Source organism: Danio rerio, chromosome 23, assembly GCF_049306965.1.
Source record: "Danio rerio strain Tuebingen ecotype United States chromosome 23, GRCz12tu, whole genome shotgun sequence".
Lineage (NCBI taxonomy): Eukaryota > Metazoa > Chordata > Actinopteri > Cypriniformes > Danionidae > Danio > Danio rerio.
This window is the reverse complement of record NC_133198.1, coordinates 34,709,480-34,735,505: the sequence shown is the minus strand read 5'-3', so window position 1 is coordinate 34,735,505 and position 26,026 is coordinate 34,709,480. Positions and strand designations below refer to the sequence as shown.

At 36.8% G+C, this 26,026-nt stretch overlaps 1 protein-coding gene across 1 annotated transcript in view; it reads left to right on the top strand.

Annotated features, from left to right (window-relative positions):
• The window catches only part of hbs1l (HBS1-like translational GTPase), a 42,918-nt gene extending 17,328 nt beyond the window's left edge, over positions 1 to 25,590 (top strand). The window contains exons 5-18 of the mRNA NM_001308548.1: positions 5,672 to 5,780; positions 7,646 to 7,872; positions 9,566 to 9,731; positions 9,828 to 9,945; positions 14,421 to 14,567; positions 14,705 to 14,779; positions 16,339 to 16,456; positions 18,404 to 18,472; positions 18,636 to 18,740; positions 21,255 to 21,345; positions 21,521 to 21,629; positions 21,754 to 21,854; positions 23,986 to 24,130; positions 24,222 to 25,590. Coding sequence (NP_001295477.1) covers positions 5,672 to 5,780; positions 7,646 to 7,872; positions 9,566 to 9,731; positions 9,828 to 9,945; positions 14,421 to 14,567; positions 14,705 to 14,779; positions 16,339 to 16,456; positions 18,404 to 18,472; positions 18,636 to 18,740; positions 21,255 to 21,345; positions 21,521 to 21,629; positions 21,754 to 21,854; positions 23,986 to 24,130; positions 24,222 to 24,233 — 1,592 coding nt within the window. The 3' untranslated portion in view covers positions 24,234 to 25,590. The remainder of the gene's footprint in view (positions 1 to 5,671; positions 5,781 to 7,645; positions 7,873 to 9,565; positions 9,732 to 9,827; positions 9,946 to 14,420; positions 14,568 to 14,704; positions 14,780 to 16,338; positions 16,457 to 18,403; positions 18,473 to 18,635; positions 18,741 to 21,254; positions 21,346 to 21,520; positions 21,630 to 21,753; positions 21,855 to 23,985; positions 24,131 to 24,221) is intronic.
• Positions 25,591 to 26,026: the final 436 nt, after the last annotated feature.

Sequence of the window (26,026 nt, the reverse complement as noted above, 5' to 3'; positions counted from 1 at the left end):
CTAGTATGTACTCTGCTGTCTAGGAATAATGTCCACCGGAATCACCGCAAGCACCCTTTGGTGCAGAATGTTGTCAGATACCAGATGACGATGAGAACGAGGAGATACATTTTCCATGATTAATCGATCATATTGGCTTGAATCACTGCGATGAGACACGCACAGATATTGTCCTATATTATGGGGTGAGGAGGAAGAATATTTGACGACAGTGCTTTAACAACAGTTTTAAACAGAGTGAGAGAGATAGAATGGAAAACATTACCTGATGAATTGTTGTTTCCGGAAGCTGACCATGTCACAGTTTAGCTAAATTAATTCACGCCTCCTCCTGAAGTGCTTCTTCGCCGATTTCAATGCAATAAAACATTGTTTTCCAGCCACAGCCACACTACATACTTGAAATGTATAGTTTGTCCAAAGTGATGAATACAAACTATAGTATACTATGAGCAGGGATGCAATCAGCCAGTGCAGTCGTTCCTCCATAGTAAACAGCGACATTTTGTGTCTGCCGGTTTGTTTACTTGCAGGAGTTTTATTGACATTTTCCTTGCACGTTAATTCTGACCTGTTAAAAGCAGTTTAGTAAACACTTTCAATAACATCTGGCCAGTGAGTGATGTGGATTTTGTCACATAACTGCATTTTGGTTCTTTTCAACTGGTTCCGACCAAAGCAATCAGTGTGGTGTAATAAGGACCCAAAAGGGCAGAAAAATGCTACAGTGTATAATTTTTTTTTTTTACCCTGGGTCCGGACCAAATGAACCGAACCATAGATGTGAAAGCACCCTAAAGCAATCTCTGTCGTACGGAGTGAGAGCGCCTCTCTCCTGTTAAACTGAACAGTCGCATCATCAATGACATAAGCGTGCTCTGGCTCAGAAGGCAAAAAATGCAATGTGAGTGAGGGGGGGACAATTGTGCCTGGGCACGGTTCAAAACATCCGTGCCCAGTGTGAGTACACCATAAAAGTATAGTACCTACCTAGCCATATTGACCAAGAACTCTTCATTTTCTCTTGCTTTTAGTATATGATGTAACTACAATAGTGTCAACCCCTTAATATTGGTCTAATCCAAATTAGTGATCTGTGCTAAGCTAAAATAAAAGTGCTTCCGTCAGACCCGAAGATCAGCTAAACGAATTAGAAAATGGTACTCAATTGTTTACCTCTAGGTGACTTGTAAAATAAACATTTTTTTTTCCTTAAAAAGGGTGTAGTGTTCCTTTAAAAACTACTTGTAATTAATACTTGTAAGATGCATGCATTGAGAGGAATGTTCCACTCATGCCAACTTCTTTGTCAGCCCTTTGCCCTTCCCCTGTCTGTGAAAGAGGTTAAATGCAACCAGTGTGTGTTGCTTCTGAGAGCGTCTGTCATGCTGCTGTATTGTTTCCAGCAGGTGTGTACTTTATTTGCAAGGCCATATGTGAGAAAACCTGTAATCGTGCATGCGATGTCACTGTCAATTGAGGATATCTGAATAGCAGTAGTGAGGTGAGTGTGTGGGGATTACCCATAGTAGTTATGGGACAGCAGTGCTACACTCAACCTTTATAAAATTAACTGATATGGAAAAGAAGGGGATTGAAGATAAGCTGGAGAGAAGATAATGTAGGTTGTCAGTGTTTTGGAAAGAAGACCGTTCCTCCTTTGGTTTTTCACAAGTCTCTTTTGTTTTCTTTCCTTTCGTTTACAGGACTTGTTACACTACTGCACCCTACTGGAGCTAAAGCATATTCAGCACTTGTATTGTTTTTATTGTTGTTTTTAATTTATATATTTATGTAATTTCATTTAATTTAAAAAAAAAAAAAAAAAAAAAAAAAATATATATATATATATATATATATATATATATATATATATATATATATATATATATATATATATATATATATATATATTTCCATTTTATTTGTTTGCTCTTGACTTTTTGAGGGTTTTTTTTTTTGGTGCCAGGAACTTGCACACTAAAAAAAGGTCATTTGTTGTTTGTTGACCTACTTAAATTAAGCTGAAACAACAAAATTCTTGAGTTTTTGGGGGACAACTTAATTGTATTATGTCCCATCCACTGTAAAAACTAATACAGTAAGTTAACTTAATTCCTTCTGCTTGTCGATTGTGTGGAACCCAGTATTTTTACGGTGCAATGCCTTTTAAAAGCCTGCGAGGGGTAGAGAGACAGACAGAGTGAGGGGAGTGTCTAGAGTCACTGGCAGTGAGTAAAAGAGATGGTAGATAACCTGGTAGGATCATGTCTCACTGTTGTTTGAATTGGCCTGGATCCGTTTTTCTAGGAAGAGCGCATTTACATATCCTGAAGGGTGTGTGTGTGTGTGTGTGTGTGTGTGTGTGTGTGTGTGTCCCTGTCTTTTTTTCTGCTACCTGCACAGTATTTTTCTACCTGTTTTTATTGTCATCATAGTTGAGTAATCCTCTTTTGAACAACAGCCGGCACAGAGTCAGAGTCAACAGTGCTTTATTGACATGATAGCTAACGTTAGTCATTCCGCCAAGCACAAAACTAACATAGAAATTAAAGCTAATATAATATTGAAATATACAAAAATGGTGAATGCACAAATATACATATAGAGAATAAACCACTCTGTGAAGGGGAATACAGCAGGGTTACATTTAATTGGTAGATTTTTGTATGCTAAATGTTAACAAAGTTTAGATATTTTATTGATCCACAATCATCTGCCTTTTCATTAGGTACAACTGTCCAGCAGTTTATTTAGCGCACATTTCTAATCAGCCAATCACATGGCAGCAATTACAATGCATTTATGCATGTAGACATGGTCAAGACAATCTGCTACAGTTCAAACTGAGCATCAGAATGGGGAAGAAAGGTGATTTAAGTGATTTTGAATGTGGCATGGTTGTTGGTGCCAGACGGGCTGGTCTGAGTATTTCAGAAACTTCTGATCTACTGAGATTTCACACACAGCCATCTCCAGGGGTTTACAGAGAATGGGCCAAAAAAAGAGAAAATATCCAGTGAGCGGCAGTTCTGTGGGCGCAAATGCTCAGACTGCTCCGGAGAATGGTCAGACTAGTTTGAGCTGATCGAAAGGCAACAGTAACTCAAATAACCACTCATTACAACCGAGGTATGCAGAAGAGCATCTCTGAATACACAACATGGCATACCTTGAGGCAGATGGGCTACAGCAGTAGAAGACCACACCGGGTGCCAATCCTGTCAGCTAAGAACAGGAAACTGAGGCTATAATTCACGCAGGCTCACCAAAATTGGACAATAAAATATTGGAGAAAGGTTGCCTGGTCGGATGAGTCTCCATTTCTGCTGCCACATTCGGATGGTCGGATAGGAATTTGGCATCAACATCATAAAAGCATGGTTCCATCCTGCTTTGTATCAGTTGTTCAGGCTGGTGGTGGTGTTATAGTGTGGGGGATATTTTCTTGGCATGCTTTGGGCCCCATAGTTCCAATTGAGCATCGTGTCAACGCCACAGCCTACCTGAGTATTGTTGTGATCATGTCCATCCCTTTATGACCACAGTGTATCCATCTTCTGATGACTACTTTCAGCAGGATAACGCGACATGTCATAAATCCCGAATCCTCATCCGACTGGTTTCTTGAACATGAAAATGAGTTCACTGAAGTCAAATGGCCTCCACAGTCACCAGATCTCTCAATCCAATAAAGCACCTTTGGGATGTGGTAGAACAGGAGATTCACATCATGGATGTGCAGCTGACAAATCTACAGCAACTGTGTGATGCTATCATGTCAATATGGACCAAAATCTCTAAGGAGTTTTTACAGTACCTTGTTGAATCTATGCCACGAAGGATTAGGGCTGTTCTTTAGGAAAGAGGGGGTCCAACCCGGTACTAGTAAGGTGTACCTAATAAAGTGTCTGGTGAGTGTATATCAGCATATTAATCCCTGCTTTTAGTCAAAATAAAAAAATATATATATTTTTTGTATCTACTATAAAATTAGGTACTAGGTACTATAACAGTGTATATATTTGTAGTTTCAAATTAAAACATTTTAATCTAAACATTTTTTAAAAATGACATTTGGTCAGAATGATACACTTTTATTTGTTTTGGTTTTTTTTTGTAAATTTTGTGATTGAAAATTTCACTAAATAGCGAATTTATTTTTATTTTTTTAATTCTAAGTTTAAAACATGTGTATTGTGTTGTCTAAAAATGAATATAAATATGTCTGAAAATGTGGCATTTTTTGTTCCCCATAAGGGCAAATGTATTGACCCAAATGTCTAAAAAAAAAAAAAACATTTTTTTTTTCCTTAATTTTTTGATAGTGAGGTGCTGACGGTGTTTTTTATGCACTTTCACAATGGACTCCTAAATGACAATACTTATGTTTTAAATTGGCTAAAGATCATCTTTAGTTTACAGAATAAAACAAAAATTAGATTTTTGCTCAAACATACAACTATCATAAATGTCATTGAAGTGGGCTCTTACGTAACTTTATACATATGAAATGTCTGTTAGCCATTTTTACTCAATGTTGTTGTGTTTCTCTGGTTGTTTTTCTTTTGAAATCAACTTTATTTGTGCTATTGTAAGTTTGGCAGCACAGATCATTCTGCCGTCTGAGTCTGTAAAGATATGTTGTGTGGGTGTGGTTTGTGTGTGAAGTGTTACTGTGTGTGTGTTCAGATGGTAGATATTTTGTGGGTGTGGCTCAAAGTGTGTGTGCGCGAGCAGGTGAATCACTATCTACATTCCCCAGCACTTCCTGTCCCTTTAACAGGTGTCTCTGTGTGTGTGTGTTTTATTGTCATCTTGAGCTCTGTGTGCTTAAAGGGTCTTTGCAATAAGGCCATTCCAACTCAATTCATACATCTAGGCACTTGTGTTGTGTTTATTTTTATAGAATAATCAGTGGTGGTTTTTTATAACAATGCATTCTTATGTTTACGATATTGTAAAAACAAAAACATTTTCGTGAGTCAGATGTCTTGCAAATCTCAATGTTTTTGTGTCCCCATGCATGTTTCCCCTAAAATTGTTCAACGCAGATCTCCCTCTATCGACTCATCTTTTTGGTGCTGCATTATTTTAACTCGTTAACCCTTTGTGTGCTGGAAGTGCACAGTCAGTGTGGGAGTGAGAATGACGTGCCGGAGTTAACCCTTTCCTGGCTTGAGCATTCGCAGATCAGAACGAGATGACTGGCTGTGGCCGTTAACACTGAAACGGCTCTTCTGCTATGACGAGACACGGTGCTCATGCTGCAGCCATTTACCTTACAGGGACAGAAAAATGCTTTCTCTCATCCTCATTTTCATTCCTCCCTTCCCCCTCTCTGGCTATCGATTGCCTGTTTTGGTGCAGCACGGAGGAGTTGACTCATGCTATTTTTTTACTAAGATAGCGAGAAAACAGGGCTCCGCGCTAGCTGACACACACATCTGCACATCTGAAAATGAGTAACCCTTTTTACTGTACCAAACAGGAAACTAGACTTTCAAAAAATGTACACTGTAATGTGTTTTCCATGCCTAAAGGCCTGTTTTGTATGAAATAAATGGTTTCGTGGGTGTCTTTTAACATGAAAGCTGAGCTAAGCATCAGTAAATATAATCTAAATTGCAAATTTTGTGTATGCATGTTGTTGTTTTTTTTTTTGCTCCAGCTAAAGTACGGGAGGCTCCAGAGAGTCGCGTTGAATCGGAGGTCGTCCCAAAGGTTGCCCGAATGACTGTGTCGGGTAAAAAGCAGACAATGGGCTTTGATGTGCGAAGGTAAGTCAATTGAGGTAACTTGGAAGTGGTTTAAATCTTGGTACTCGTAACCTAAACATCCTAGGTTCAAACCTTATAAGGGGCGTTCAGTGAACTGTGACCTTTCAGCCTTACACAAAGCATTTAACCACAGCTCGCTCTGCAGGGACTGTCCCTTTTAATGAGTGCACTGTAACTCACTGTCCTAATCAGATGCGATAAGTCACGTTATTTGTGATTTGTCATTCCAGCTCAGGCTGAATGCTGGTGACATTTTATAATAGGTGATGTTCTGGAACATCATAACATACACTAACCGGCCACTTTATTAGGTACACCTTACTAGTTTCTAGTTGGACCCCCCTTAGCCGTCAGAACTGCCTTAATCCTTCGTGGAATACACGGTACTGTAAATATTCCATTAAGATTTTGGTCTATATTGACATGATAGCATCACGCAGCTGCTGCAGATTTGTCAGCTGCACATCCATGATGCGATTTTCTGTTCCACAACATCCTAAGGGTGCTCTTTTGGATTGAGATCTGGTGACTGGGTAGGGCATCTGAGTACAATGAACACATTGTCATGTTTAAAAAACCATTCTGAGATGATTCACCCTTTGACATGGTGCGTTATCCTGCTGGAAGTAGCCATCAGAAGATGTGTACCTAATAAAGTAGCCAGTGAGTGTATATTTTAGATTTAATTTATATTAGTAATTGGATAAGTTGACAAATAAGTTAATTACATGGTTTCATTGTTTCTTGTAGTACAATTGAGATTAGTTTCATTTGTTAACATGCTTTTTTGAAGTATTTGCAGACCAAAATATTCTGTCTGAACTGTTTAAAGTGACCGTTCACTCAAAAATTGACTCAATTTTTATTTACTCACCTAAACCAGTGTGGTTGTTTTTCTTTGTAAAATGTTGGTGATCAAACAGTTCTCTATATTCATCAGCTTCCATAGTTACCATCAACTACTTGCTTGCCACTCATATATGTACAAAGTGGAGGGTGAGCAAAAGATGATGCTGTTTTCATTTTGGGTGAACTCTTCCTTTAATTTATAGCTCTTTCAGTTACAATCATTAATGGTGCTGAATTCAATCCAGTCCAACTCTTATCTACCTGCATTGCATTCTGGGACAGCAGTAAACCACAGAGATGGCTGGTGCATGTAGATTAATCTCAAACTCGCAAACACAAAGCCACAGCCTATCACTCCCACTCCTCCAGACACAGACCACACCCGATGAACTCAGAAAGAAGGGTGTAGGGGCTTCTGCAGGTGGAGCAGCCACTGTACTTCCATTTAATAGGTTAAACTATCAGAGGACTCACAACAATAAGTTTACACACAATCAAATGAAATTAGAAGGTAAAAGGTGGCATTTTTTGTTTTAAAATAATAATTTTAATGCCCTAAAAATTGTTCAATCTACAAAATCGCACAATGACTTATATTTGAGGTCAGGAAGATTTTTGTTGTGTAGTTTGGAAGAAGCTTGTACGTATATTGATATGTGATTCATTAATTTGACCAAAAGCTGCAATGAAGATGTTTATATTGTCACACATGGATTATTTATTTATCTATTTATTAATTTATATTTATATTATATGCTTTTGGTTAGCATAAATTACTTCTATAGTTTAATTTTATTTGTGCGTTTAATCTTATCAACCCATTTGAACTGTAGGTTACCTATTTACAACAACATAGATTGGGAAGGTTTAACCCTTTTCCATAACACGGTATGATATATGAAATTAATGATCTATTATAGCCTTCTTGGATTTACTGTGGCATGTTTTTAATTTGCTTTAAGAAAAAGAATAAGGCTGTGTTAGAAATTATAATATGCTTTTGTCCGTTTTTATAGTGCAGAGGAAAATGGCGGAGTGGCTCCTTCGCTTCGCAGAGGGCCGAGTCCAGAGGCCACTGCTGTACCAACCACAGAAACCCCATCCAAACAGTCGACTGTGACTGAAGATTCTGCTGCTCCGACCCCAACTCGACCATCCGGAAAAAGCAAACAGCAGCTCAACATCCGTGCTGAACTGGAGAAGAGACAAGGAGGAAAACCATTACTCAACCTGGTGGTCATAGGTATGCTATCATATCAGCATTTTTTTTTATTCACTCATTTGGTGTACTCATTTTGCATGTTTGTAATTGCTAAACACATTGACATTTCTAGAGACAGTGACACTTCTAGTACCATAAAGCTGTTTGCTTTTACACAGTCTATTGAAAAGTGCTATTTAAATAAAGTTGACCTGACTGGAGTGTTGCAGAGCTTGTGCAAACATTTATATATCTGCAATCAAATGATGTTTCTTTACTGCTTTGTTAGCCTTAAGCTATACTTAAAGGTGCCATATAATGAAAATCTGGATAGGCATAGCTGAATAGAAAGAGTTCAGTACATGGAAATGTCATTCTGTCAACCTCAAACATCATTGATTTTTCGTTTCATGTACATCTTGGGAAAAAATACATTGAAAACAGGCTTATCAAAACAAAATACAGTATCATTAAAATGTGCGCCTCATACTGTGTTTGATTGGCTACTGACAATGTATCTTATGACTCTTATTTTAAAAACGGACCAGTCGTTAAGCCATTTATTAAGACAGTAAAGGAGCCATTCTTGGAAGCAAGCAGACAAGCTTGACCTATAGAGCATTGGGTCTGTTCACAGCATGTCAGAATGCAAAATGCGGGATATATAGATTGTAAACGTATTCAGTACCACCCCGAAGAGACAAAAGGTCTGTTTAACTATGGCATTTGTCAGATTAACCTGTATGTTGTGAAATTTGCTGCTTATGTTTGTAATGAAGCGACAAACACATGCAAACTGCTAAATGTTAGTGTTGAATGCATGCTTATGCATTGTGTTATGCCACTCAGTTCTTACTGTGTGTTTTCTTAAATGAAAGGACATCAGTACACTTTATTAAACGTCATCTGTTTATGCCAGAGGTGTCCAAACTCGGTCCTGGAGGGCCGATATCCTGCAGATTTTAGCTCCAACTTGCCTCAACACACCTGCAAGGATGTCTCTAAAAAGCCTAGTAAGTGCTTGATTAGCTAGCTCAGGTGCGTCTGATCGGGGTTGGAACTAAACTGCAGGACACCGGCCCTCCAGGGCCGAGTTTGTACATGCCTGGTTTATGGAGTGGTTAATAATAAATCTTATCTGTGTTTTCATATACATTAAGGCTTCAAAATGTAACCAATTACATCTCTGTCAGGCCTTTTAGTCAGATATAATTGTAAGTTAGCCAATATTTCATACACAACTCTATTAGGTTTCTCTAGTGGCAAATATATAGGTTTATTTTAGCTAGAAGGAGTGAGTGACCTATCTACTACTACTATTTAAACTATTTTAAAAGCCATCTACGCAATTAAAATTATGTGATAACAAATCAAGTATTATTATTTTAAATGTTATTTTTCAGAGTACATCCCATTGTGTGTTTTTGTGTGTTTGAGCAAGAGACGGAGATAAACACTATCAGAACAGAGCTAATTAATATTAATGATCATTCCAAATATGGTCAAAACTGAGCTTTTCATTCTAGTTGTAATTCCTATGGTTATAAAAGATTATATACAACTGTTTCTGGAGAATTTAGTTAATTTACCCAAGCCACATACCTACTATGTAGATTTCAGAGAACAGTTTAACATTTTGATTCAATGCACCCTTGAAGTATGTTTGAATGTCACTTCATTGGTTATCAAAACTGTATATACAATGAATGAAAATGTGGGCTTTGTGTGTTTGTAGGACATGTAGATGCTGGCAAGAGCACTCTCATGGGTCATCTGTTATATCTGCTGGGGAACGTTAACAAGAGAACCATGCATAAGTATGAACAGGAGGCCAAAAAAGCTGGCAAAGCCTCATTCGCCTATGCATGGGTACTGGATGAGACAGGAGAGGAAAGGGACAGGTTGGTTGATTACAAACACATTCAGATGCCAATCAATGTGTGTAAAAGCAATCTATAATAGCATGCGTTACTGAACATCATCGTTATCTTTTACAGAGGAGTGACCATGGATGTGGGCATGACTAAGTTTGAGACTGACTCAAAGGTTGTTACTCTGATGGACGCACCAGGACACAAAGACTTCATCCCGAACATGATCACAGGGGCAGCACAGGTACTTTCACGTAAAGTTTCTCACCTTCAGGTTATCTCAAGTCTTATTTTTTCCTGGTCATTACCATTTAAAATGCATTCTTGGACTAATATTTAGCATAATTCACTTGTGATTGGATTGGCAAAAACGCATCTTATCTCTTGTGTGCTGTTAGGATGTTTTCATCCACTCTGGGGTCATTTTAAGGCTTAGTTTGGCCACAACTTTCTCTGTTTTAGCAAATGGAAAGATTTTTGGTGAAAAATCTAATTTTGACCATAGACTGTAAAAGATATGATGTTGTATCCGTGACGTCACTCATAGGTTTCTGAAAAGAGCAAATGAAGCTATAAGTAGGTGTGGCCAACTGTCAAAAAAGGGCAAAGAGGCGGAGCATCAATGGAGCTCCAGAAGCCTGCTAGCATTTTGCTTAGACAGGTTCTACTTTAGGAGAAACGCTTAATACTTAATTACCTGCGACTCGTTTGTGTTCTGACCACGTGTACTTGGTTGTATACTATATCAATAAAGTGAATTAAACACACTGTTGTAATATATTGAGCCACTAAGCATTGTTTTTATTACGTTTTTCCATAGGAGTATTTTCCCAAATACTTCAAATATAGTCTGTGTTTGTAAATGCAAGGCTATTTATGAAATCCAGGCATAACACTGTACGACAGTGTTTCAGATGACTGTTCTATATCCTACAGCTAATCAATCTGTCAGATTCTGGAGTGCTTTACAGCTCTAAAAAAATTATAAATGATAAATGATCTTAAATAAAACGGATGATATGTATATATAATATTTATAAATGTAAAAGGATATAATTGTTAGTATTTAAGTATATTATAATTTCACTCACCTGGGTAAGGGAGGCCACTTGAATGGTTTGTGGGCACAATTAAGTGCACACAGCATGCCGTATTATCTGATAATTGTTGAAAATAACTCTAAAAGGCAATTGACTGTGTAAAGCCACATAAAACAAAACAAAAAAATATGATATATATGCCAAGTTCAGCGGCTAATCAGTCGGAATCAGCTGAGGTGTTGGATGGCGACCAGCGAGACCTAGCTGTCACTCAAGTGGCCACGCCCTTAATTATGCAGTCTTAATATAACTTATAAAACCAAAACAGATGAGTTCTAAAAAAAAAATCACTTCCCTCACAGTTGTCATGAAGGGTTATATTAGCTATATGCACCAAAACCATCTTTTTTTTACCAGACTGTAAACATGTTTTTATCAGCTGTAAAATTTGCCAATTTAGCATAGCAGTCAGTGAATATCTGGACTTCCTGGAGCCAGTCCCCGAAGGAAAGTCGATGAATTGCAGTTTCAGTTACTTCCAAATTGGCTTTACGAGGGAGATCGTAAGGTTGCTTCTTGATTTTGACTCATTTAAAAAAAAAAATGCTTTGAAAGTTTTAAACTCAACAATCCAGTCTGGGCAATTTTACTCCCTATTTATTATGCTCGTTGCTGTTTTTACCCGATTAATTCCATTTTATTGATATTGCATTATAATGACATTACAACAGTAGAATCTTACCTCTTTCCAACAGGGGAAATACCAACAATCAATGATGCATGATTATTTGGTGCCATGGCTTTGCATTAAAAAAATGTGGCTATAATGGAAGTCAATGGGACAAAAACAGCCTTGAACATAATGAAGTAAATTTGAACTATGCACAAGGGTTAATACCTGGTGTAAACATTGTCATAAGGCCTATAAAAGTGAAATAACTTCTCTCTAACGGTTTCTCTTGCTTATTGTGTGGATCAGACAGACTTTCCAACAAAAAAATTTAGTTTAATAAAAAATCCTTCACATTTGTCCTTGCACTTCTTGCCATGTTCATGAGAGGGTAGCACTGTCTCATTCATGAATAATCATTCTGCGTTGAATCTTTTAATGAAGCTGAGGATCTAAATTAGAAAATGGTCTGAATTAATCATTCACAAATTGGACTGATCCAGTTTTCAATGCTGTTACTATAGTGGTTAACAGCCCAGAGTAGGGGAGAATTACCATCAAGTAATGATGAAAGTTTTTTAACACGAAGTTCTCATATGACTTCGGTAGAATTGTAATACTGCGCACAAGTCTATGAATCACTTGTATGATGCTTTGGTGTGTTTTTGTGAAACATGAAAACATCTTTGGTTTCCATTTGTTGTAATTATATAAAAATCTAGGGTCTCTGTTTGGAATTTCTCCATATATATATTTAAACATATCATACAGGTTTAGAGTGATCGGAAAGCTAACAAATGAAAGTTCTCTTTCAAGTCGTTTCTCATTTACCTATTAGTTTTTTTTAATGTGCATGCAAGTTGACGAGAGGATAGTCGATGACTGAGCATAATTTGTGCACAGTAAACTCTCAATGAAACTTGTTGTTTGTGGATTTGGGTGCCACCACCACTAGTACTCTGTGTATGAGTATGTATGTTTGGATTTAGCTGATACTTACAAATTCAGTGAATGAAATTAGTCACATTGAGCAGTCCAGATTTACTCACTTCCTCCGTCAGTCTACTGAGAAAGTCTACTTGTCCCCTTTTGGGGGCAAGTAAGTGGGTGTCTGTGTGTATTGCAGGTGGGTGTCTATAGGGTCTAGACAATTACTGTATGATGTCGGAAGTTGGAATTAATATGACGAAACAATACGGAATAAGAAATCAGTTTTTTTGTGATCTCACTGAAAGGAAACATCTCTCTATATATGTATACTTATTATTATTAAAGTGACAATAATTTATCTGAAAATACAAATGCATAATTTATATATATATAATTGGAATGAAATATTTTGATGCATGGATACTGGGCAAATTTACTACGTTCATCATTTTCATGGCATTGCCCCATTGACTTCTATTATAACGACATTACATTATAACAACATTACAATTCCACTCGTTTTAAGGGTACAACAGTCAAGCTTTTATTTTTTTCCAGAAGTTGCATCTAAAATGGTGTTTGGCTATATTTACAGACCATTTAGTGCAGCTTTAGTTGGGTTACGAACATTGTGAACAATCCTGCTTTTTTAGGGGACAACTTAATTGTTTTATGCTTAATCCATTTAAATTTGTAAACTTGTTTACTAAATTCTTGCATGTTGTCCCAACACAAATTGATTGTGTGGAACCCTGCATTTTTCTAGTGTTCTTTACATGGAAATGCATCTGTTTACTGTACATACACTCACTGGCTACTTTATTAGGCACACCTGTCCAACTGCTTGTTAACGAAAGTTTCTAATCAGCCAATCACATGACAGCAACTACAATGCATTTAGGCATGTGGACATGGTCAAGACGATGTGCTGCAGTTCAAACTGAGCATCAGAATGGGGAAGAAAGACAATTTAAGTGATTTTGAACATGGCATGGTTGTTGCTGCCAGACAGGCTAATCTGAGTATTTTTGAAACTGCTGATCTACTGAGATTTTCACGCACAACCATCTCTAAGGTTTACAGAGAACGGTCCGAAAAAGAGAAAATATCCAGTGAGCCGCAGTTCTTTGGGCGCAAATGCCGTGTTGATGCCACAGTTCAAAGGAGAATGGTTCAAGCTGACAGAAGGCAACAGTAACTCAAATAAACACTTGTTAAAACTGAGGAAAGCAGAAGAGCATCTCTGAACACACCACACGTTCAACCTTGAGGCAGAGATGGGCTACAGCAGCAGAAGACCACACAGAGTGCCACTCCTGTCAGCTAGGACAGGAAACTGAGGCTACAATTCGCACAGCCTCACCAAAATTGGACAATTAAAGATTGGAGAAAGGTTGCCTGAACGGATGGGTTAAGATTTCTGCTGCAACATTCGAATAGTAGAGTCAGAATTTGGCATCAACAACATGAAAGCATGAATCCATCCTGCTTTGTATCAACAGTTCAGGCTGGTGGTGGTGGTGTAATAGTGTGGGGGATATTTTCTTGGCATGCTTTGGGCCCGTTAGTACCAATTAAGCATCGTGTCAACGCCACAGCCTACCTAAGTATTGTTGCTGACCATGTCCATCTCATTATGACCACAGTGTACCCATCTTTTGATGGCTGCTTCCAGCAGGATAATGTGGCATGTCATAAAGCGCAAATCATCATCAGACTGGTTTCTCGAACATGGATGTGCAGCCAACAAATCTGCAGAAACTGCGTGATGCCATCATGTCAATATGGACCAAAATCTCAGAGGAATATTTCCAGTACCTTGTTGAATCAATGTCACGAATGATTAAGGCAGTTCTGAATGCAAAAGGGGGTCCAATACGGTACTAGTAAGGTGTACCTAATAAAGTGACCTCTGTATATAATTAATACAAAGCTTAATTTAAGTTAAAAATATACATTCTGTTTGTTCATACATTATTATTCAAAAGTAAAATGCTTTGTGTTTCTGTCTTTATCAAGCCTCATTAATGGCTGATGCTGGTCGCAGGTTATTTGAGGTCATGTGTGTTTCTTTTGCAGGCAGATGTGGCAGTGTTGGTGGTAGATGCCAGCCGTGGGGAGTTTGAGGCCGGGTTTGAGGCAGGAGGGCAGACCCGCGAACACGCTCTGCTGGTTCGATCCCTCGGAGTCACTCAGCTTGCTGTTGCTGTCAACAAGATGGACCAGGTGGGAAAGCCTCATGGCCACAACAGCGTACTGTAACCACACCAGTGTCAATCATGATTTTATTTACGTCTGAGAACTCTGCTTCAATTCCTCTCCCAGCACTTGCTCTCATCACTTTATTTCATGTGTGTTTGCAGGTGAACTGGCAGCAGGAGAGGTTTCAGGAAATCATCTCCAAGCTCGGCCACTTTCTGAAGCAGGCTGGTTTTAAGGTAATGCAGTCTGTGCACAAAGATGACTTTGCATGTTTTTTTTTTTCACAGTATGTTTTGTTCTTTGGGGAATTTTCGCTTTAAGAGCTTAGTGTACATGTAGTCTGTTGTTGTCTGACTGGTGTTGATTCTGGATAGCGTGATGGTTTATCTGATCTTTGATGCATCCTGAAACAGTTCTGGATTCAGTTTTTGCAATTCAAGCCTAAAAAATAGGTTTTGCATGCTTGAATCTAGCACAATACTGGCTTTATGAGCCGATTTTTGTTCAGGTTTTCTAAATCTTTCTAATGCAATTGCACATTGAAATTGATATTTTTCTCTCTAAAATGTGATTATTTTTTAAGCCTCATGTTGTTGGAGCCTTGTGACATGATTGCACATTAACATACTTTGCAGTTGTTTTTCCTCATATTTTGACATTTGTGTCAAATCAACAACTAAAGATATTTAAGAGCTTTTGCCAATACTTTTTCAGCAAGTAATGGTTAAAAATATAAAAATGATTTGTTCATCACACAACACTAACATATGGTTTCAGAAGATTTATTCACATCATTAGACATAAAAGTTCAAAATCCTATTGTCACATTTCAGTGTCCAAGTACAAAAAAGCTATTTGAATCTTTTGCAAAACATCTTAATTTCTGTTGCTGTACAACTACTCTTAACTATTAAAAGCACCAAAAAGAAGACTCCTACATTGCAATTAAAGCTGAGCTGCGGAAGAGAAACTGACATTTGGCCTCCAATTTTTGACTAGTTTCACCTTTGCTCAACTAGTTTCTAGAATGTCTGGTTTCAGAAATATCATGAGTGCTGTTTCTTGCCCACATAAGGAATTGTTATAACAATTTAAATGTAAATGTAGCTCTACTATGACAACATTGGAACATCTCGTGCAAATTTGCCTTCTCTAATATTTCAGCTAACACTGTGGCTTTGTTACATTTCATGGCTCTGCATTAAATGTTTTGGCTTGGTTTTTGTCCTTGGTTTTATGATTGGCGTGTTTTTAATGTCACATCTCATGCACCAGCAAGAGGTTTAATCGGATGTATCCAGAATTTCTAATCATTCTTTTATTCATTCGTTTTCTTTTTGGCTTAGTCCCTTTATTAATTAGGGGTCGCCACAGCGGAATGAACCGCCAAACTATCCAGCATACGTTTTGCGCAGCAAACACCCATACACTCTCGCATTCAAACACATACACTATGGCCTATTCAGCCTATTTAATTCACCTACAGCGCATGTCTTTGGTTAGCACCCGTAGCTAACCCACACGAACACGGGGAGAACATGCAAACTCCACTCAGAAATGCCAACTGGGACTTAGACCAGTGACCTTCTTGCTGTGAGGCTATCATGCTACCCACTGCGCCACCATGATGCCTCTATTTCCATTTAGTGACCAGTAAAAACATTGCTTGTAAGTGGTTTGGGAATGGGAAGTAACATTTCACGGCTGTTTGATTTGATTTGATTAGTCAACAATACATGCTGGTAGAAAAATGATCATTGCTGGTCATGTGATACAAATGTGCTTGTCTTTGCAGGATTCTGATGTGTTTTACGTCCCAACTAGCGGCCTATCAGGAGAGAATCTAACCACTAAGAGTAAAGTAGCAGACCTTACAGCCTGGTACACTGGACCATGCCTGGTGGAACAAATAGGTGTGTGTGAACATTTCTGTATTTAATATAATGCTATGTGTGAGCTTTAGAGCAGTGTTTCTCAACCACGTTCCTGGACAACCACCAGCTCTGCACAATTTCCTTGTCTCCTTAATCAAAAACACCTGATTCAGATCATTAGCTCATTAGCAGAAACTAAAAGACCTGTAATAGGTGTAACAGACAATGGAGGCAACAAAAACATGCACTGTTTGTGGTCCTTCAGGAACGTGGTTGAGAAATACTGCTGTAGAGTATATTCAAAAGCATAATGTAGTAAGGAACAACTGAGCTATTTGAATTATTCAAAAATAATGTGAAATGCACACCTGAAATGGTGATGCCTCGGATGTGCATTTATTTTTTTAAATAAACAAATGGCTGGAGTCAGTTATTCTGCTTATCCTAGAGTTACCTCACCTAAAGACGTTGTTTAAATTTTGTATATTCAGACATTTGTTATTTTAGTCTCTCAAACATCTCCTGTGTGTAATACTAGACTTGTGTAACCCCTATCATTTCTACATCACCCAACCCGCTCCGAGATGGGATCGAATCGTTGGCTCTTTTGTATGGGAGTCGGATGCTCTAACAAGGAAGCTGAAGACCATGACCTCTAGCGTTTATCTGCACAGCACTTCATTAGCTGGCCTCCGTTACACTTAACCCCCCCATTTTTGTTTCATTTTAATTTTTTTGACTGTTGTAGACTGTAAAGTAACTGAAAATGTTTATTATATTGATATGCAACTGTGAGCCAAGATCTGCCTGGAACTACCTCAGCTGTGCATTTATATGAAAGTAATTGCACATCTTAGAAATTTCTCATCAGCGAATAAGAATCAAGCATTCAACAGCTCCATTATGTAAAATGTTAAAACAACTATATGTTTACGTACTGAGGAATGTTACTAAACTACAATTGAAGAGTTCAGATGCAAAAACCTCTCAGTGCCGTCTGAAATTTCCATCGACTATGAACGTTTTTCTCAGCCTCCTTTGTTTATGTTGAGATATTTTACTTTAAAGACCAGGAAAAGGAATTATTCTTTGCTGTAAAAATGATATTACTGAACATACACACAGGAGACTGATAAAAATACTCATTTTAGAGGAAATTTCAGACGGCATTTAGAGGTTTTTGCATCTAAACTCTTCAATTACTCACTATATGGTGTTTATTTCCTGCCGTATTTCTCATGTACATATTTTGTACTTATGACAGTGATTACGAAGATGAGGTTATAGCAAGGTACTGTCCCTAAACCTAAGCTTAACCGATGTCATCACTTTTTAAAGCTTAGCAAGTAAACGTTTAGTACATGTACTGTAAGGTGCAGCCAGTACATGGAGCAGGTGTATCAAGGACACTGTGAAAAGTGAATTAAAATAAATCTATATAAAATATAATATAAAAAATTTAATATTGTGAATTTTTTGTTTTAAAATTTATTTGAAATAAAATATATATGAAAATCTGAAATAAACCGTATTAATTAATTAACCTGATAGAAAAAATTCATTTGTTGTAGCGAGGAAAACATGTTTTGTGTGACAGAGTTGATAATGATCATATGGTCTGCAGAAGGTGCGGTTCTTTCGATTTTGAACAGATATAGATGTGAATGAGTTATTTCTGCCCTAGTGTGTTTCTCCATCACCAGGCTTGCAAATAAATGATCAAAGACGCTTTTTTTTTGGACGTTGCATTAAAATTTTGATGTGGTGCATTGATAAGCTTGAATGCGTCTGTAATGATGTTAAGTTTGCAAGAGTGTAGCGGTTATGATTTTCACAGAAGCTCTTGTGTCATGATGCTATGATCTATATGTAAATGGTGACTGAGCTGTGAGAGTCGTAAGCAGTTTTACTCTGACTCATCAAGAACTCGTTGAGGAAACAGAGAACCTGTGTCTTTCCTTATCTGTACTCTCTTTCTGCTTTTAGATGCTTTTAAACCTCCCCAGCGGTCAGTGGAGAAGCCCTTCAGGCTCTGTGTGTCAGACGTCTTTAAAGGTCAGCATGGAAACTAACAAACACACCCACAAGTGAAGTTGTGCTTTATCCATATATTGCTTTTTTTAATGCAAGCCAAAAATTAAACAAAACTCTGCCTTTATTCATTCATTGTAGTCAGTTTTTTTGATGGCGATGAGCTGAAGAATCTCACTGTTTTCAGATCAGGGCTCTGGGTTCTGTGTGACTGGAAAGATTGAGGCTGGCTACATTCAGACTGGAGATAAAGTGCTTGCCATGCCGCCTAATGAGACCTGCACTGTTAAAGGTAAACACAAAAGCTTCCACTTTCTAGAAACATGCATTGCTTTAGGGTGTTAGGCAGCAGCGCCCTCCTCTGGTGCTTTCGTGAAAGACCAGTCGTGTGAAAGAAGAAATGGATGTTAATCATAGAGCATGCAAAATATACACTCACCGGCCACTTTATTAGGTGCACCTTACTGGACCTGGGTTGGATTCCTTTTTACCCTCAGAACTGCCTTTATCCTTTGTGGCATAGATTCAACAAGGTTTCTGGAATTATTCCGTAGAGATTTTGGTCCATATTGGCATGATAGCATCACACAGTTCGTGCAGATTTGTCGGCTGCACATTCATGCGGTGAATTTCCCATTCCACCATGTCCCTAAGGTGCTCTATTGGATTACTATCTGGTGATTGAGGAGGCCATTTGAGTACAGTAAACTCCTTGTCATGTTCAAAAAACCAGTCTGAGATGATGGTAAGATGGGTACATACTGTGGTCATAAAGGGATGGACATGGTCAGCAACAATATTCACTGGCTATGGCGTTGACCCAAAGTGGTTATTTGAGTTACTGTTGGCTGTCTATCAGCTGGAACCAGTCTGGCCATTCTCCTCTGACCTCTGGCATCAACAAGGCATTTGCTCCCACAGAACTGCAGCTTATTGAATATTTTCTCTTTTTTAGATGATTTTCTGTAAACCCTAGAGATGGTTGTGCTTGAAAATCCCAGTAGATCAGCAGTTTCTGAAAAACTCAGACCAGCCCGTCTGGCAACAACAATCATGCTACATTCAAAATCATTTGCTGCCATGTGATTGACTGATTAAAAATTTGCATTAACGAGCAGTTGGAAGTGGCCGGTGAGTGTATATGGCCAGTGTACATGTTTATCTGTTTAATGCACTGAATAACTTAATAAAAAATATTTTTTTTTTAATTTAGCACACTGATTTTTGCTAATTGAAAACAGATACATATTATTAAACATCTCTGTGGAACAATATAGTAACACATGGCACATGGGTAACTGATTGTAATAATTAATATATATGTTAATTAATATATGTTAGTAAAATATGTGCTATAAAATAAATATTCAAAAATAAGATTTGTATTAAAATATTTATATATATTTTACAATTTTATTTTTATAATTTAACGTGAATTAAATAAATGCTTTTTATATTAATATTTGTAATGGTGTAATAGTTAAACTCACACACATTATACAGTTGAAGTCAGAATTATTAGCCCCTCTTTGAATTTTTTTTTCTTTTTTAAATATTTCCCAAATGATGCTTAACAAAGCACGGAAATTTTTACTGTATGTCTGATAATATTTTTTCTTCTGGAGAAAGTCTTATTAGTTTTATTTTTGCTAGAATAAAAGCTGTTTTTTATTTTTTTAAAACATTTTTGGGACAAAATTATTAGCCCCTTTAGGCTATATTTTTTTTCTCAATAGTCTACAGAACAAACCACCATTATACAATAACTTGCCTAATTACCCTAACCTGCCTAGTTAACCTGATTAACCTTGTTAAGCCTTTAAATGTCACTTTAAGCTGTATAGAAGTGTCTTGAAAAATATCTAGTAAAATATTATTTACTGTCATCATGGCAAAGATAAAATTAATCAGTTATTAGAAATGATTTATTAAAACTATTATGTTTAGAAATGTGTTGAAAAAAATCTCTCCATTAAACAGAAATTGGGGGAAAAAATAATCAATCAAATATCATCATAAAAAAATTATTGTAAAAAAGAGTTATTAGTTACTGAAATCTAGTTGAGACAGATTCGCAATAATGACTGAATCTTTTAACAAATTTTGTTACTCGCTTTTTTCTTTTTATTTCTCTCCTACTAAGATTGCAAAACTAACGTTATGACACAGTCTTTATAAACTTTAGGACTAAATAAAAAGTCATTGCAGTAGTTTTTATATTGCTTAGTTTTGTTGTTCTGGAAATTGAGGAAATATACTGTGTAGTTAATCATGAATAATCAATACTTAAAAAAATACTTAAATCGATACATATTAAATTTAAGAATTTAACATATTAATTTCAACTAGATTCTCTTGGAATCTTAAAACCAGAATAATAAACTGGTAACACTTTATAATAAGCTTATTAAGGTGTTTTTGTTTGTGCAATTAAACAAACAATATGCAATACATTACATTTCTTACATTCATCTTTGTTGATGTTAGTTAATGAAAATAAAGCTGTTTTTTGTTAAGCTGTTTGTTAGAACTCATGTTAAGAAGTGTGCATTTGGAATTAATAATGCATTGTTGATTAATAAATGCTCTGTGTTGTTCAGTGTTAGTTCATGTTAGTAAATACTTCACATTAGTTAATGAAACCTTAATGCAAAATTTAAATAAGTGTTTATTGAGCACCAGATTAAAAAAATATAAATATGATTTATGATGGATTTTGTAACGCTAAAGGCTAGAGTGGTGCTACACTCATTTTTGGTTATTTTTTTTTATTAATGCAATCTTAATGGATTGTAATTCTATCTAGGGATCAGTCTTCATGATGAAGCATTAGACTGGGCAGCGGCTGGTGATCATGTCAGTCTGACTGTAACAGGCATGGACATCATCAAAATAAAGTGAGTGTGTGTAGAAACACTAGCGTCGAAAGCAATCCCTTCCTTAACGTATATTATAACAGTTCGGTTATATAATGTTTTGATTATGTAATGTTGCGTAATACATGATTAAAAACTTTCTACGGACACGGTTGATTCTGTGTAATCATGTATGTTTTCTTGCTTCTTTCTCTAGTGTTGGATGTGTATTCTGTGATCCCAAAGAGCCCATTAGAGCCTGCACGCGATTCAGAGCAAGAATCCTCCTCTTTAATATTGAACTTCCCATCACTCAAGGCTTCCCCGTGAGAAAACATTTCATCTCTCAGGCTTTTTAGATATAAATATCTTTGCATGTTTCTTGTGGGTTCTTGTGCAAGTGTGTTTGCTAATATTTGTGTATTTGGTGTGTGTGTGTCTGATTGGCAGGTCCTGTTGCATTATCAGACTGTAAGTGAACCGGCCACCATTAGGAAGTTAGTCAGTGTATTACACAAGAGCAGTGGAGAAGTTCTCAAGAAAAAACCAAAGTAAGTGGACGGATGATTCTAGAATCTAAAATGTTACATGATTTTAAGGAACAGTTTCTTTTTAAAGGGTTTTTAACAGCGCAGAAAAATGACATTGTGCATATGTATATCATATTGTGGAGAAGCCAACGCTACATATGTATTTTTTTTTGTATCATGCCGCTTGGTTTTTCCATGCATGCCTTTTGCAGCAGAAAGTTGTGACTTGTGGCCAAGAATGGTTAACTATACTCAGAATTTGAACACACAAACGCCTGGGAAGTAGTTGAGGATTCTGTGCATTGCTCAAGGGAATCACCTCAACCATGGGATTAAGGGTGGTGAGATTGCTGGGTATTTACTCCCAGCACCTTCAGTCTTCACAATTAATAAGCTTTCTATCAAAGGGGGCTTTCGTGTGATAACCACATACATTTAAGCCATTGTTTGTTGAAATACCTTTTTTTCCCGCAGTACCTTTAAAATCGCATTTACACTTCCACGTTACATAACAATGAAAATGTAAAACGTTTCAAAACAAAAACAAAAAAACACATCAGACAAATTTTGGACAAATCAGGTAGTGCAGCAACTTCAGAGCACTTGTGCAAGCTGCTCATACATCATATTCACAATGCAATTATTCTGCATGGGTATAGTAAGGAAGTTTAACAATGGACCCTTTTCACATTTCCGGGTTTCTCAGTAGCAGAATTTGTCATAGTTGGGTAAACTTAAGGTGCATTGAATGGGAGAGTACAGCAAACATATATTTTTTTACAATCCTATTTGCTGAAATAACAAAATAAAAAACTCAACAATGGTGTTATCAAGACTTTCAGAAAACGGAAATAAAATCGGTGAGACCTAAAATGTCAAATTTACTCTCCTGCCCCATTCACTCTGCATAACAAACGCCTCACACAAGTGGTAATTTGTTTTCTGTAATTTGATTCAAAGATGATATAATACATATAAATCTACATACTTTTCTTTTTAATTAAATATTAAAACTTTAGAGGATTTTAGATGCTAATGACGGTTAAATGCATCATAACAGTCTTGTGAAAAAGGGTCCATAATTACAAATTACAGTTATATTATTTAGGGCTTATCTTTTTAAAATGTATCCCATGATTTAGTGGTGTAATGGATCACAAATCTCACTGTTCGCATTAGATCATTTATCATTCACGTTGCGTGGATTTGAATTAAAATCACGATCTTTTAAATTTAATAGTGCAGCTTAAACTGAATGCATTAATGCAGGCTAAAGAAGTGTCAGAAAACACCTTTAATTAATAACCTAAGAAAGCATTTAGGTAGGTCCCACCACAACTTTTTCAGTCATCATTATATTTTACAGGGATGCCATTGTTTTCATACACGTAATTTGAATGACGCTGGGGGCGATCGCTCTGCCATAGTTATAAATGTTGGATCAACTTACAAAAAAATTAAAAATGTTAATGCTCAGGTCACGTATGTTTCGAACTTTGTGTCAACCTTAATTCGTTACAGCCCTACCATGATTTAATTTCTTCAAACAAAATGCATGTTTCTAGTTTACTTTCTATGAACCTTCCTGTTATCAGTTGAAAGCAGATAGGTTCATCTTGTTTAAACTTTATCTTTTGAGGTGCAGTTTTTGGTGCATTAGCAACATCAGGACTGCACTTTTCTGTCTCTTGAGTGTGAAATGTATGCACAGTTAAAATGAATGCTGAAGCACCTTGAAGAGAGTCAGACTATATACAGTATTGTCCTGCTGGTGGCACTAATGCACCAAAAAAAATTATGGAATAATTAACATTTTTGAATGAACTAACCCTTTAACTGGCATCACGGTGGTGCAGTGGGTGGCCTCACAGCAAGAAGGTTGCTGCTTCGAGCCCCATGTTTGCGTGGGTTTTCCCCACAGTCCAAAGACATGCACTATAGGTGAATTGGGGAAGCTGTCCCTAGTGTATGTGTGTGAATGAAAGTGTACGGGTGTTTCCCAGTGATGGGTTGCAGCTGGAAGGGCATCCACTGTGTAAAACATATGCTGGATGAGTTGGTTGATCATTCCGCTGTGGCACACCTTGATTAATAAAGGGACTAAGCTGAAAAGAAAATGAATGAATGAACTAACCCTTTAACTGTCGTGCAGGTGTTTGAGTAAAGGACAGAATGCAGTGGTGGAGATTCAGACACAGAGACCTGTGGCTATGGAGCTTTATAAGGACTATAAAGAACTGGGGCGGTTCATGCTGAGATACGTGGGCTCCACCATCGCTGCAGGAGTGGTCACAGAGGTAAAACTAAAACACCAAATTGTTAAAAGCGTACTTGATTGTACATCGTAAGATGTGATGCTTGTTAATGCCAATGTTTGTATTGTTCTAGATCAAAGAGTAAGAGCCTGTTGGAACTGGATCCTTCAGATTGTACTGACAGAAACCATCAGACTGAAGTGCAATTTCTCCCTCAAAACGTACACAAACATGAAGTGAATACACAAAGATGCCCAGCAGGCAAGCTAACAGTGAATCTAGCCTCAGCTCACGTTACATTTCACAGGCCTCGGGAGGGGAGAGTGAATGTTGGTGTTTGTTTTCTTGTAGTCATTTTTGTCTTGTTTTCAGTACAAATAAAAAAAGCATTCTTAAATCATTATGCAGTTGTTTGAGAGGCAAATTATTAAAGTTCTGAAAGATCTGTCACAATTTTGTTTGTTAAAAACATCTGCCACTAAAATCTAAATAATAAACAAGGGATTTTTCTGATCAACCCCACGTTAATATTTCCTTTGTTTTTGAAGCTTAAAGTAATTTTATTTTGTTACGTTTTAAAAAAATAAACATTACTCTCAATAAATATATCTTGATTTAAGTATGTTTAGATGTTTGTACTGGCAAACAAGACTAAAAAAAAATGAAAAAGAAAATATCTTTTGATAAGTGTAAGGGAGAGAATGCTCTTTGTCTTCCTCCTCATCTTTGCAATAACAACTATAGTAATTAATCCCAAAATTCGGAATTATTTACATTCAAACCCATTTAACAACATATAAAACCACAATGTTTACCTTTAATTTACATTAGGTTGCTTCCTTTTGTTGATTTGCATCAGAAATGGAACTCTTTTAATTTTATTACTTGATATTTTATTTGGATTTTTGGCTATAATATAGCAGCACATAATTGCCATTTATATTTATTCTTCCTCCAAATAAGAGGTTTCAAGGTTAATTAGCAGAAATGGAACAGGACAGTGTGAATGAAACCTTCCCTTCAGTTTGCTGCTACTTTGTGTTTTCTTGATCATTAATGCGTCAGGGGAAAACAGGAGGATTGAAAACCAGGGAACAATTGGATATGCCGTGTATGCGGGAGAAACTCATCTGTGTGTCTGTAGTCAAACAGTAGTCACTTTAAGGACCTGATGGACACGACTCATCTGTTTTGACTTGATTATTAAGGGGTTTTAATTTAAGAGTTTTGTTTGGGTGTGTCGAAGCTGAAGATGTCTGATCCGGGGAACGCTACATCATGCGAAAAATAACAAATAAATATTGATCACTGTGGAAAACATCATTCTGTGTGTTGTTGGGCCAATAAACAAATACCTATTATTTATTGATTTTTTTTTATATTTATTTTGCCTTTTCGGAGAGTGTTTATTGTTAGACTCTAACAAAAGCATTTTCTATGCACTGTTAAACTCAACATTCAACTTTATCAAATGAAATAAAATGAGTGCAGTTAACTCAAAATTAACTGTAAGTTAATTCTACTCATTTGAAAAGAGTTTTGAACTCAGTGTTGAAGGTAATGAGTTAATTAAATACCTCATTACTTGAATGTAGTAAGTTCACAGTACTCGTATAGATTAGTTTTTTAACTTAAATGTTTTTTTTTCACCCTATTTGCATGCAATGGACAAACAGTTGCAGCCAAATTAAACTTTAGTGACAAGGCAGCACTAACAATCCAGTTTACTCTTCTAAGTGCCTTGCACGCTGGCCCTGGGTGTTCAAGGTGAACTTATTGTCAAGCCCTGATATTGTACACAAATATCACTTAAAACAAAGAAAGGGAACACACCCAAAAATCTAATTATTTTACTTTTTCTTTTTTTTTTCAAGTGTAAACCAATTGCCTTAAAATCAACAAGTTAACTTTAAAAAAGTGATTAAACCTGTTGTAATC